The sequence below is a fragment of the Drosophila simulans genome, chromosome 3R (assembly GCF_016746395.2).
Source record: "Drosophila simulans strain w501 chromosome 3R, Prin_Dsim_3.1, whole genome shotgun sequence".
In the NCBI taxonomy this organism is placed as follows: Eukaryota; Metazoa; Arthropoda; class Insecta; order Diptera; family Drosophilidae; genus Drosophila; species Drosophila simulans.
Window position 1 is genome coordinate 10,506,486 of NC_052523.2, and position 12,971 is coordinate 10,519,456.

At 40.0% G+C, this 12,971-nt stretch overlaps 1 protein-coding gene across 1 annotated transcript; it reads right to left on the bottom strand.

Moving 5' to 3' along the window:
* Nucleotides 1-2,275: 2,275 nt before the first annotated feature.
* Nucleotides 2,276-3,289, bottom strand: LOC6727926 (tetratricopeptide repeat protein 12). Its single transcript, XM_002103245.4, has 3 exons — nt 3,003-3,289; nt 2,602-2,946; nt 2,276-2,539 (listed from the first exon to the last, which is right to left on the bottom strand). Exons 1-3 carry the CDS (start codon nt 3,185-3,187, stop codon nt 2,323-2,325), a joined length of 747 nt encoding a protein of 248 aa, XP_002103281.1. The 5' UTR covers nt 3,188-3,289; the 3' UTR covers nt 2,276-2,322.
* Between the last annotated feature and the right edge of the window lie 9,682 nt (nt 3,290-12,971).

Genomic DNA, 12,971 nt, shown 5'->3' on the forward strand with positions numbered 1-12,971 from the left:
GACATTTCCAATAAACGGAGAAGAGGGAAAACGCCAGCTGTGTCTCCTCCATTGGAGGAGTAGAAGGGACAGGAGTAAAACTCCCGTCTGTTCGTTGGTTAATTTACTACAATGCGCCCAATATGCAGCATAAATAATGCCGAGCATCCGACATAAATAACCGGGGATGCTAAAATTGGCAGGAGGAAAACGGGAGTCGGGATGGTTAAGCAGCTGCTGCTGCAGTCAATTTCAGTGTTCGTCTGTAACTGTAACAATTAATTAGAAACTAACAAAGTTCCACTTGGCAGGCGCTAAACTTGTCCCAGGACTCGAAGACCCAAGCGAACCGAATCGAATCGAAGGCGACAGTCGAGAGTCGCAAACGAAAACGAAGACTGTCGCGCACATAAAGCGCTTTTAATTGATTTTCTTGTTACGTGCGCTGGAGAATCGGAAGCGAAATTGTCGCTTCTGGCTCCTTGGAGGTCCAACTGAAAGTACCCCAGCCCAACGCCAGTAATCGTTCATTCATTCATTGGAATTGTAGTTAATTAATAAATTATTCCGAGCGATTGAACCAACAATGTAGCAGAGTAAAAACTTTCACTGGGAGCTTTAATTACCTTTTGGTCGCAGGACTTAGCCAGTGTCTCGCCTTCTTCGTTTTTTCATCTCTCTAGGTTGGTTTTATTCTGTTCGCTACAATTAAACACATTTCATTTGCGAATGTTTATGGTGCCTGCATGATGCGTATACGCAATGTGTTCGCTCTGCTGCTTGCATGTCGCGTATACGCAGTGTGTGCCGTCCGGCCAACACAGCCTCGTAAATGCGTGTGCGTGGCCCATTCGAGCGTACATATTTCTTTTTAAAGATACGACCATGGCATAAATGTTTAGCCACAGCCATGCTTTTCTTGGCTTTCTCCACAGCATGCAATTAAATTTCGTTTTATTTTATGTCCAGCAAGTGGCGCAGCATAAGCCTGGTCTCAGGTGCGTGGTAAAAATGAGGAAATTTATTAAAAGACAAATTAATTTCTGACAATATTCAGTAAATGCCACAAATTTAGTAAAGGTTCAAATAGGCTTGCCTTAATTGCTAATTAAAGAAGTAAGAAAATGCTCTTGTGTTTACTATCTCAATTTATACACATTAATGGAACTTTCTATAAAATTGGTCAAACCAATATATTGCAAATACTTTTAAAGTTGACAAATTTTCTTATTGCAAATATTGCTTTCCTCACATTCACATTCTGATTTCCAGACGTATTAATTTCCACTTATTTATTTGTTGAATACACATATTGCAACTTTTGTGTGTGCAAGGAAATTCCATAAATTCAAAAGGCAGCCGAATGGTAAATACAGTTTTCATAAAAAATAATTAAATAAACAGAACATAGCTCGGGCTCAGAGAGACCAGAAACCAAAAGGCATTAGCAGCAGATTACTGTCGGGAGGCGTCGCTGGGACGATTGGGGGTCACGTCCTGCTCCAACTTGCAGCTTGCATCTCGAAATCCGACTCTGGCCCAAAGAGTCATTAGCAATGTGACCCAGAAATGGACTAACCACATAAAATTTTATGCTGTTTGCCATAATAAATTTAATTAAAAAATCAAATTGACTGAGAGAGAAAAGTCGGGGCCGAACTACCAGCATCCACTTGAACATTAGCCCCACTCACAGACCGACCGAGTCGCAATTTGTTGCCTACGAATGTGCTGAGTAATATTTGGGTCAACTTCTGCCGGTCGACAGTCGCCTTAATGGCCAGCAGAAGGCTACAAACGAGTACCAGGCAGTCAGATGGAATTATCAGACTTTACAAAATTGCTTTCGGACATCTGAAGTGCATTTTATGGAAAGCCTAGGGGCAAAACGAATGGCACAAAAAATTAAGCGCAAAATAAATGTCTTCAGCTCACCTTGAGCAAGTCGAAAGTTAGGAGAGAAAGTTAGACAAAAGTTTATTTTTTCAATTTACTTTCTCAGTGGCTCTTCTTGGCTGCTTTTCATTCCTTATCAATTTGTTGGAGTTTTTCTTTTATGAGCTGCCAGTTAATTAGGAAATAAAAGAGTGAAAGGGGAGCAATATCTGGGCGGCTAATCAGCTGAATGCTGTGGAAGCAACCAACTCAAAGGTGTTCGAACCGGAAATGAGGTAATCCAGGAAGTGAGCTGAAATCAGTTTGGAAAATACTAAATGATTTTCACCTTAATTGACTAGAGAATCAGCTGAGGAGTAGCGAAGTGATTGAACCAACCCCTTTAAATCTAAAAACGCTCTTTAAGCTTTTGTTAATTCGTTTATTGCTTGTATTACTTATAATTTTTTATAGGAGCGATCTCATTTTGTCCAGGAATTCATCTATAAAGTCGGCCTCCGATCTGTTGAATCGCCTGGCGCGATCAATACTATATTCAAAGTTTGGCTCATCATTCAGACGCTTATAGGCTGCTGCCCTATAAAGCCAAGCACGCAGATATTGTTCGTCAATTTTGGCCAACACATAATCGCAATCTATGATGCCTAGCTTAAATTCGCGCAACCTTAAAGTATAAATTGATTGATTTATAATAAAAATAATTGATTTTTATAAAAAAAAACTCACTTGATAAAGCAAAGGGCCCGATTTACGTACAGAACAGGTGAGTCTTTAATGTATTGTATACCCTTTGAATAGTAGTCTTTGGCTAAACTAAAGTTTAGTTTACGATACTCGCGATTTCCCATCCGACGAAAAGTTTCGGCCACATCTTCACGCTGTTCTCTGGCCAAAACGCGATCATCGGATTCCGAATCAATCTGACGCATAAACGTGAATTGATTCGTGTTAATTAGGACTCTTTTCGCTTTGCCTCGACGTAATGTTGTGCTGCTTGCAGCACTGCGCCGTGTCACAATACATTTTATGTCATCCATGGTAACCAAAGATTTTTGTCTTTTTTTTGACGATCTAAAAAGAAAATTGGGTTTTAGTAGATATGACTCACCGGTTAACTGGCTACCCACTCGGTCTTGTTGGCATTTTCAAGCACGTCTAGATACTCGATCACATCTTCTACCTTGGTAGGTTCATCATTAAGAAACGACTCGTCGGCTGCGGGATGCTGATATATAAAAAGCTCTGGTTTGGGTAGTTCTAAGCCAAATGGTTTTTCGTGTTCATCTTTTTTGTCCAGTGTATTGGCGGGCATTTTAAGTTTTATATTTTTTTTTTTACTTTATTGTGTTTAAGTATAATAACGTGTGATGTTGTGTGTTAATACACTGTTGTTATTTGACAATAAAATCATTTCTAATCGGAATACTTGCTGATATCCACCCAAATTTAAAATTCTTTTCGACTAAGCCTAATGGAATATATTTTATAATTCCCATTTTGCTCATTTCCTTTTGTCATCGTTATTCCTTGCCTTTTCCTGCCCCTCACACCCACTTCCTGCCATCATCTGATTATATATTCCTTTCAAATTAATTGACTTTTGCATCAGCAAATTAAATTGTCGCGACCCAGAATCTTTTGCGCTCCGCCACAAAACCAAAACCAATCCAGCTAAAAACCCGATTTAACCCAAACCAAACGAGATTCGAATTCGCCGCCCATTGGCAAGTTTCCTTCTGTGATTGTGCTTCTTCACTCCGGAGCCGTAGGATATTTTTGCATAAAATCCTGTGCGCTGCGAGCGATTTTTAATTTGAATTAAAAATGCATCATTGCGTTGATTTTAATGCACACACAATTAAAACGGCAAGTCAGGAAATTGCCAAATGCATTTAAAAGCCATGAGAAAATCCAAATGCGAAAATCAATGAGCAATTGTGAATGCAAATTGGAAAAATTCGAAGCGAGGGGTTTAAAACAAGAGCAAAACAAGACAGCAGATTAAAAAAAATACGTTGAGCGCGTTGAAATTAAATGAACTGAATGTAAATCAAACTAATGTTGAGCTGACAACATACGCACATTTCACCCCTCTTCACATCGCTTTTCCGAGGAAAAGCTGAAAAGTTTCGCCTGCTAATCGCTAATTGCTTTTAAAGACAGACTGGGGAAAATGGTGAAAATGCTGGTCTGGGGTGGGCTGTAATTGTCGCGCTGTTCAAAATGCTCAATTTGCAATGCAAATGTCAAGCATTAGTTCGTCAGCTAACGCCTGCTGTCAACAGATGGCGCCACCGCGAAATGAAAATACTTTTATGGCCCGCAGTGTATGTACAGTACGGTGCGTGCGCGGGGTGAGATTGCAGATCAAGCTGACAGTGTTTGGCAACAGCTTAGCGCACAATCAATTAAACTGGTTTATTGACACTTTTCCTCCGACACAGACACACACACACACACGCACACTTGACACCAACACACTGCACAGTGAAAATCGCTTAAGAAGGAGATAAGGAAATGTCCTTTGGAACAGTAAAGTACTCTGTTAAATAAGAAAAAAATGTTTTTATATTTTATCGTATTAGTATATCACTAAAATTTGTATTTTAGCAAATGTTGCCTGTTTAAAAATCTATTTTTTTTTCGTTTCTTTTGGGGCTTAAAAAGCTAATGTGTCAATTTGCTTGCTCCTTAAAAAGAACGCACTTCAATTCACCCTATTTCATAAAATCTTTTTCCCCAACGCACTTAGCACCCCATCTACCCTATAAACACTTGAACGTCCCATACGCAAAAAAGTAAACTGTGCAATTAGTTGACTTAACTTCTGTGACATGGAATTGCCAATTTATTAAGCACAGCACAAAAGGCATTTTTCCCCGACTCCGGCCACGAACTGTCTCACTTCTGTGCTCAAGCAAACGGAAATTGAGTGTCCTTGCAGAAGGGATTTATTTATGGTTCATAGATTAAATACTAATTAACACCCAACCACACAAACGCACCCAGTGTGTGTGTTGGCATTTGATTTATGTGTGTGGAGCAGCTCGAGCCGCCGCCTTTGTGCGTGTGTCCTGTAAGGATTAGACGGTTGGGCGGTGGGTGGGTTGGTGGGTTTGGTGGGAAAAGAATAACAGGGCGGCAAAGGACGAAAAAACATTTGCCTGGCCCACCAATGGACCAATGGACCATTGACCGAGGTCCTTGTCCTTCCTCCTCGACTATTATGCGTATCTTAATGCCATAAATTCTGCTTAAATTATTGGGGTTGGTTAACACGCTCCATTTCCATTCGTTTTCGGCTGCGGCTTCGGATTCGCATTTTCTTTTATGCTCCTCACTTCTTTTTGCCTTAGAGAGCCCCATTGTCTGTCCGCTTATGCGGGGGCCAACTGTGGCCACCTTTAAGGCCGCGTTTCGAGACGCAAATTACCATATAAATATTTGTTCCTCCTTTATTTTTGGTCGGCTACCAGCCATTTTTCGACCATTGTTCTCAGTGCACTTGGGTAGTAGGTGGTTTTTTTTGTGTGTGTGAGTTCGCGCCTGGCAAATTTATGTGTCTGCATGTCGCGGACGCGTAAAAAACCTGCATAAGAATCAGATTCACTGCGTTTTCAGTGGGTGGGGGGTGCGACGTATAATCAAGCGAGACAATGCACATAAAGTCTGCTCAACTCTTTGCAGGTCTGAGTGCGTTGATTAACGACTGACTGTCCGCTGATCCAGCCCTGGAAATTTAAAAATTTAAATAAAAAATTTATTTTGATAAATACACGCTTTTTTTTTGTAATTTAAAAGGTCTTCTTTGAGTGTAAATTGAATACTGGCATTTTCCATTTGATCCACACAACTGATTATGGTATTTATCGGACTACGCAAATGAAAGGGGAAACTCGTCTCTTTGCGAAGCATGATGGTTTAAGTCTACCTCATTTGAATGCACTAATTAAATGTGTTTTACGGAAAATCACTTTAAAATCGCTCTCCATGTGCGATTCATAGTGAGTCCTGCTTATGTCCTTATATATATTCTGTTTACGAGTCCTGCTGAAAGATTGATAGATCGATTTATAATGGGCTGGCTTTATGTAAAGGCATTTTAAAGAATTTATTTCTGAAGTAAATATATGTATATTTGTTGATTTAAAATAAGTTCCAGTTTATACATTATAATCAATATTTTTAGCAAGTATGTTTTCTAAAAGGCTTTTTAAAAATCTCACGATTTGTATCGATGAAGGCGATGGATAGCTGTTAAATTAAAATTATATCGGATGATATGAATATGAATATAATTAACCTTACTTAATTTTTTATTATTTTACTTTATTTATTTATTATATTTTTAAAAGCCTCTAACGAACTGCTTTTTAAAGAATTAACAAAAAATCTTTGATTGCCTTAAAACAATCATTGTGCTCACTTATTTTTTTCGATTATTCATACGCTGATTAATCCATTATGGCATTCCGCATGCAATTTGTTAGTGGAAAATCCGCTACTTAATCGAATTAATTAAAATTTCATATCACGCTGAAAGCCCAAATCGCGAAATGAAAGTGTACAAAAAGACCGAAACAATTTCAAGTTGAGCGCACAAAAGCCGACCGCATATCAAATATGCGTCTAGGTGGGCCAGCATGTTTGGGATGTCATTAAATGCAAATTTATTTAAATTTAATTATTGAATATAATCGGCGCGCAGCTCTGAAATCGTTTTGGTAATCGCAGCCAGAAAACCGGTTGAATGTTTTCGCTTGGCACCAATTAAATGCGCTGCTGTAATGCACAGAAGGGTGCATCCATTCCACATTCCCCGCTGCTGGTGTGTGGAAATGCAAATATCCGCAATTAAGCAATAATAATAAGCATCATTAATAAATCATTGCGAACGCCACAAAAAACTCCAATATATGCATAAATTGAACAGCCCGGCCAGTCCACAAAGAGTATTAAAGTGGCCAAGTGGGGAACCGACCCACTGAGAACCACTGACAGTTGGTGGTGCACTCATGTGCGAGACCCTTCCTTTGTGGCTCCGCCACCGAGAAGTGCAATTAACAGTGGGTTTGCGTTTAAATCTTTTAAACTTTACTTTACGTTTAATACTTTTACAACATCAAAGGCCATTTCTACTACACATGGGTGCAGAAAAATGTATTAACATGGACACAAAGCAGTGCTATTAAGGAATATCCTTTATGACTTTTCAGCAATATTATCTATGAACAAATAAGACAACTCTTGGAATATCCTCATTGATTCTAAATCCTCTTATAAACCCTTTAAGCAATTCTTTTTTATAAACGTATGCGTATTTCTAGGAAATCTACTGAATCGATTTCCATTTCCGGAACATGTAGCAGCGATTTGTTGGAAGTTACTCCTGTACCTTCGTACTCACCAACTTCAAGGAACTGTATCTTCGGAGCTTTTCAATTGCCTGTCGATATTTCAATTTTCCCCCCCAAAAACCCATAACTCATCGATCACGACAGTTGGCTTTGGTGCTGTATAGACTTAACCCTCGCAAGCAGTTTCGCGTTTCCCCCCCAAAAACGAAAAGCAATTAAAACGTTTTCCTTTCGGTGGTTTGTTTTGGAGGAATCGAGCTCCAACGAACGGACGCCCAAACACTTGACACTACAACTACGAGTTACGCTTTCCTGTCTCCTGGTCGCGTATAAAAGTTTAGCACATTCTTCTTGGACACTCTCGTAAATTTCGAAATGGACGTTTTTATGTGTGTATGGCAGCGGGCACTTCAAAAAATTTCAGTGCGCACAAATTTATTGCAATTTTGGTAATGAGTGTGCAGCTGGAAAAGGAGTTGCTGGGTAATGAAAAAATAGAAGAAGAAACGGGGCAGGACCTTAGCTTCTTCCTTAATGCTGTTAGTGTTTGCCTGGCGGTTTTCCTGCTGGTTTGTTGGCCCGTTCGCTGGTTTTCTTGTTTGAACTTTGTGGCATTTCCGCTGCATTTCTTTTGTGCTTGTTTGCCAGCGGAAACGGAAGTTTTTAATGTTGCCCATTGGCCGTAGGTTCGCGTGGATCGCGCTCAAACGTTTGCCATCATTGTTTTCGCTTAAAATTAAATGTTTTCCCCTGGCCAGATACTTGAATGAATGCTTTAAAGTCCCCAAACCCTGGGCAGCGAACCAACAAAAGCGCATTTCAATGCTTTATTTTTGTGCAAAAGTTTTGTACAAGCGGCTGCCCGCATTTTTGTTGTTCCCTCATATGGTAAAAGGCCTATCCGCAGAGCAGGAGCCACAGTCCAAGATAAACATACTCAAACGAAAAGGGGACACTTCAAGAAAATATGCTATTCAATTAATTAATATTTAACAACTATTCCTTTAAACAGTATCACTATTAAGCTATGCTACAAATCTATTATTCTATCTATATGGTATCTATATATGCTTATATGTTCTGATTTAGATGTCTTCTTAAATTTATTATTTATATTTAATTAATTTTCTAGTGATTTCTTTCAGTGCACTCAGAGGTGGATATCTCGGTGAAGGGAAGGAGATGGGCTTGCAGAGCGTCAAGTGCGTTTACGTTGTAGCCCAAAATGCACGTCGCTCGTAAATCTCGCGCGTGAAAAACATCAGTTTTCGCTGTTGGCCAAAACTCTGAGGCTGCCGGCCAAAGGGGTAATTCTACAGAGAAAGGGGCGTGGCTTCAGGCGAGGGTTTCGTTTTTTGTTTTGCGATTCGGGGTTTGGTTGGCGGTTTGGGCCACGCGGTCGCGTGGCTGCCCGTCTAATGCATATGCATAGCTTCAAGTTCTGTTTAAACTCTGGAAGTGAGTTAAAGTTGCTAATGGCATGGATTATTATTTACATATGGGGCGTTTTAAATATTTTCTGGAATTTTCTATACCTGCACTGGATCCCTTTCAGCAATTAAACTTAGTTAAAGCAATTTGTATGCCCTTTAATCCGATACCATAGACCGTATTTTCCACATTCTCGCACCTGCTAAACCTTCTAAAAATTGTTTCCAGACCACTCGAGGACTACTAGCTCCAACTCGGCTATTGCCCGTGTGACATGGTCTTTGGTTACAAAACGGACCTTGCAACTGTCATATACTTAACCGGAAACCGAGATCAGCTTAAAAATCAGACAGCCATGGCGGTCCGCAAAAATGGTGGGAAATGGGGAAAATGGCGTGAACGGGGGGTAAAAAGGTGGTCACGGCGGACGGATATTGCCCAGCTGCCTTTTGTCGCGCCACTCGGCAGCTTTTGATGTTGGCTGTTTGTTTTGGTTTCATTTTTAATACCCCTTTTCGCAACCCTTGTGTGGAATTTTTAACTCACACCTGCTGGACGACACCCCATCTTTTTTCTAAGCCGCCCGCAGCCCCAACCCCCCAAACCCGCTTGGCCACTTCAACTGCTCTCGCGCTGTGATACAGAAATTAATTGCGTGGATCGAGTGGCCCACTGAGATGGGTGAGTGAGTAAGTGTGTGTTACCAAAATGTTGACGCTCGCTAAGCCAGCTACCCGCTTTTTCCGCCCTGCCCCGGAAAAACCCATAGTCGTCCGTCCACCCGGCGAATCTCGAACCGCAGAGCCCCAAAAGTGACAAACGCAAACACATTTGCCGGGCCATCCGACATTCGCCATCCGCCAGATACTCTGTATCCGTATAGGTACATATATAAGGGGATATACATCTATCTGCATCCACGTGCCGCTGTGTGCGTTGCAGGCACTTGACGAGATTTGTTTATTTGTCTATGCGAATGGCCGTCTGTGGCCGTCTGTGTTTGGATTTGGCCGTCTGGGCAGCAGCAACAATAAAATTAAAGAAAAATCTATATATGCATATCAGCCTGATAAAGGCCAAAAAGAGCGGGGTGGTGCGGCAGACAGACGGGACTAAATCCGTTGAAACAACAGCAAAACAAATCTGTGAATCTGTGAAATCCTTTTGTATTGTTCGAATCAGAAGACCCGCAGAAAATTCAATTCAACTTAACCGGCAGCAAATTGCTGTCAACTCGAAATCGCCTTCACTTTTTTGGAGCTCCGACAAATTTTTATTGAAATACATCAGTGATAATCAGATAAGAACTCTTTGAAGTTGAAAATTGGGGTATCATTTACGTACTGGAAACTTAAAAAGCCAGCTAGAATAACCAGATGAAGTTCCGGAAATTCAAGAGCCCTTTTTAAGTGAGTTTTATGTTTATTGGAAATTGTTAAATTGTTTCTGCGTACACCATTTACTCACCTCTAACATGTTTTAAATTAATTTAATGAAGCTGCAGCTCCGTGCACTTTTCATTAAGTTATTTCCATACCGTACGCAATTTGCAGATTTTTGATTGAATTTTCCACCGACGAAGGCCACCACACTGGCTTTGAATGACTGCACAATTTGTTAATTCGATTTTCATTCTATCTGCACTTCTCACTCTTGGTCAAACCACCCGCTTCAATTTGTTTAAGCAGGCAAAAATGTTTAATCGCATTTAATTATTTAATTTGTTAGTTGGCGGAGAAACTCGGGCGCTGCATGCATTTATTAATTATATTCGGGCATGCATAAATTAATAGAAAGTCCATTGTGAGTTTTGAATAATTTATACTAAAACTTTAACGAGGAAATTTGCCTACTTCCCCTCTGTTGTTTACAATGCAGAATTTTTTTTATGTTCTATGTATCTCAAACATAACGATGACATTGCAAAATAATAATGAAATATTTGTGTAGAGTTCATTAATTTGTAATCAGATAAAAACGTGTAAAATTTGAGAAAATCGGCTTTAAACAATGTGTTGCCATTCTGATTAAATATATGTAATTTTATAACAAATTTGTACAAGGACTTGGATTTGATTTTTACGTGTTCATAGTATTTTCTATTGAATTGGGTTATTTTAAAATAATTAAAAAAAAAAAATAAAGATTAAACATGGCTTCGTGTCTTTTAATTAAATCAGAAACTATGATTTCCTTTTTTGTATCTATTTTGTTTAACATCCATTAGCTATGTTGTATTTGCCAAATTAGCAACTATAACGACTAGGACTCTATTGTATTTAGCCGTGCATTAAATAGGAAATCCATTCTGCTTGAAAATTCGAGCCAATCTCAATATTTATGGAGCACGGATCACACAAAGACGCACTTAAAGTGGAGGGGAGGCCGTTAATTTCGGCAAAGACGCGTAAATATTTATACGCAAATCGCATATGTCTGAAACGGGAGGCATTTGCTCATTTGTGGAGGTCAACAAGAGATTTCCATAATGCTCGGGGAGATTGTGGGAAGGGTATGGCTTTTGGACGCACCTGCCGCTTGATTCCTTTCGGACATTGGCCTGGGTGCCTCCGATTCTCCGATTCCCCCAAGGACTTTTGGATGGTGTGGCAATCGTGGAAGGGGCAGATTTTGTGGTCAAAGTCGAGTCTCCGAGTCGCCAATTTGGCCGCCAGGCTATTTGTGTATTTGTTGATTTATGCAGCGGCTGGGGCTTCTTGGGGGCCCACCTGCAGAGGCACTTGCGCCCTTATTCCCCTCCGGGAGCCCCTTCGATTCTCCACTGGCCCTGGGCTGTGCAGTTGGATTATTCAAAATTGGAAAATCCCTTCCCAGCAACCGAACACCCACCCTCACCCACTTGGTGATTTAGCGTGTGCCTTGCCCGTTAACCGCAATGCAATTGTAATTACCCCGAATGGCTTCCGCACCAGAATGGGCGCCCAACTCCGCATCGCATCGATAGCACTGCCCTTTTGCCCGCCCACTACTACCCAATTTTTTCTGCTCCACTCTTCGCTGTGTTTGTTGGTCGAGCAGTGCTACAATTAGTTCCAAATCATAAACGCCACTTCCGCCTGGTCTACTTTGGCGGCAGCCAATCCATGCCACTTGGTGGCCCAAAAGGCCACTGGACAATTGCGTGTAAATTTTAAATTTTAATCGTTTCTCTGCACGCACTCAAAATGCAACCGCAGCCAAAACACAACGACAACAATTGCATTCAAATTGTATGCGCATTTTTGCATATAGCCATTGTGCGAAGATAAAGAATGGCTCGCAGGGGTTCCTGAAATTTAAAGCCACTGGGGCTTTTTATTTTAAATATGGTTAATCACTGGAAATGTATAATAATAAAATACCCTTATATTTTTATCAACTAAAATATACTTTTCAAGTAGCTAGCTACAAATGTTTCCTTTAAATAGAAATTAAATAGAAAGTAAACCGGAAGCTTTTGAATGAGTTTTTGGCTAATCTAGTATTCAATTTTATTCATCTGCATTTTATTTTAAATAATGTTCGAATATTTTTGAACTTATTGATAGCAAATTTAAATATTTGCTGATTCTTTTTGTTTGGTCTAAAAATAAAACTGACTATTTATGAGACTACTTAATTATATTTTATTTGTGAGTAAATTCAATATATGCACAAATGTAGAAATAAATGTTTATATTTTTGACTTTAAATATACAAAATTTTGCGACTATTTTCCCTTAATAACTTACCAATCATTAAAGAATTGCCATTTATTTACTACCCAGTAAATATTTGTATATATTTTAATAATTTCATATTGAGTGAGAGGCTTTTTAAGCAAGTAAAAATTAAATTTTGCCCGGCCACGTTTCACCCCCACCCCCATTTCCCCTTCCCCCTTGCCATCGCTGGACTCGCACCATTTCGCTGTTGGCATGCGTATTGCGTATCTGAGGTGTATCTGTGTATTTATAATTTATATGCATTGTCAGCGAGCGCAGGTTGGCAGTTGCCATCTCTCATGCACTTGGCTTACCGGTCCACCCAACCACCCACCTTTCTGCCACCTTTTTCCCCCCTTCCGTCCCCTCTGCCACCCTTCTCCATTTGCTGGCAGTGCACTCAGTTGTTACAGGCGATTGTTTTATGCGTTTGCACAGACACCGAAGCGATACTGCATTGTTGCATATTTAGCAATAATAAAATATTTAGTGCCATTTCCATAAATTTATTATCGCCACGTTTCCGAGAGGTGTGTGCTGCAATGGTGCATTGACCATTCATTGAACAAATAGTGGAGTTGGTTTTTGCCTTTTTGCTTTACAG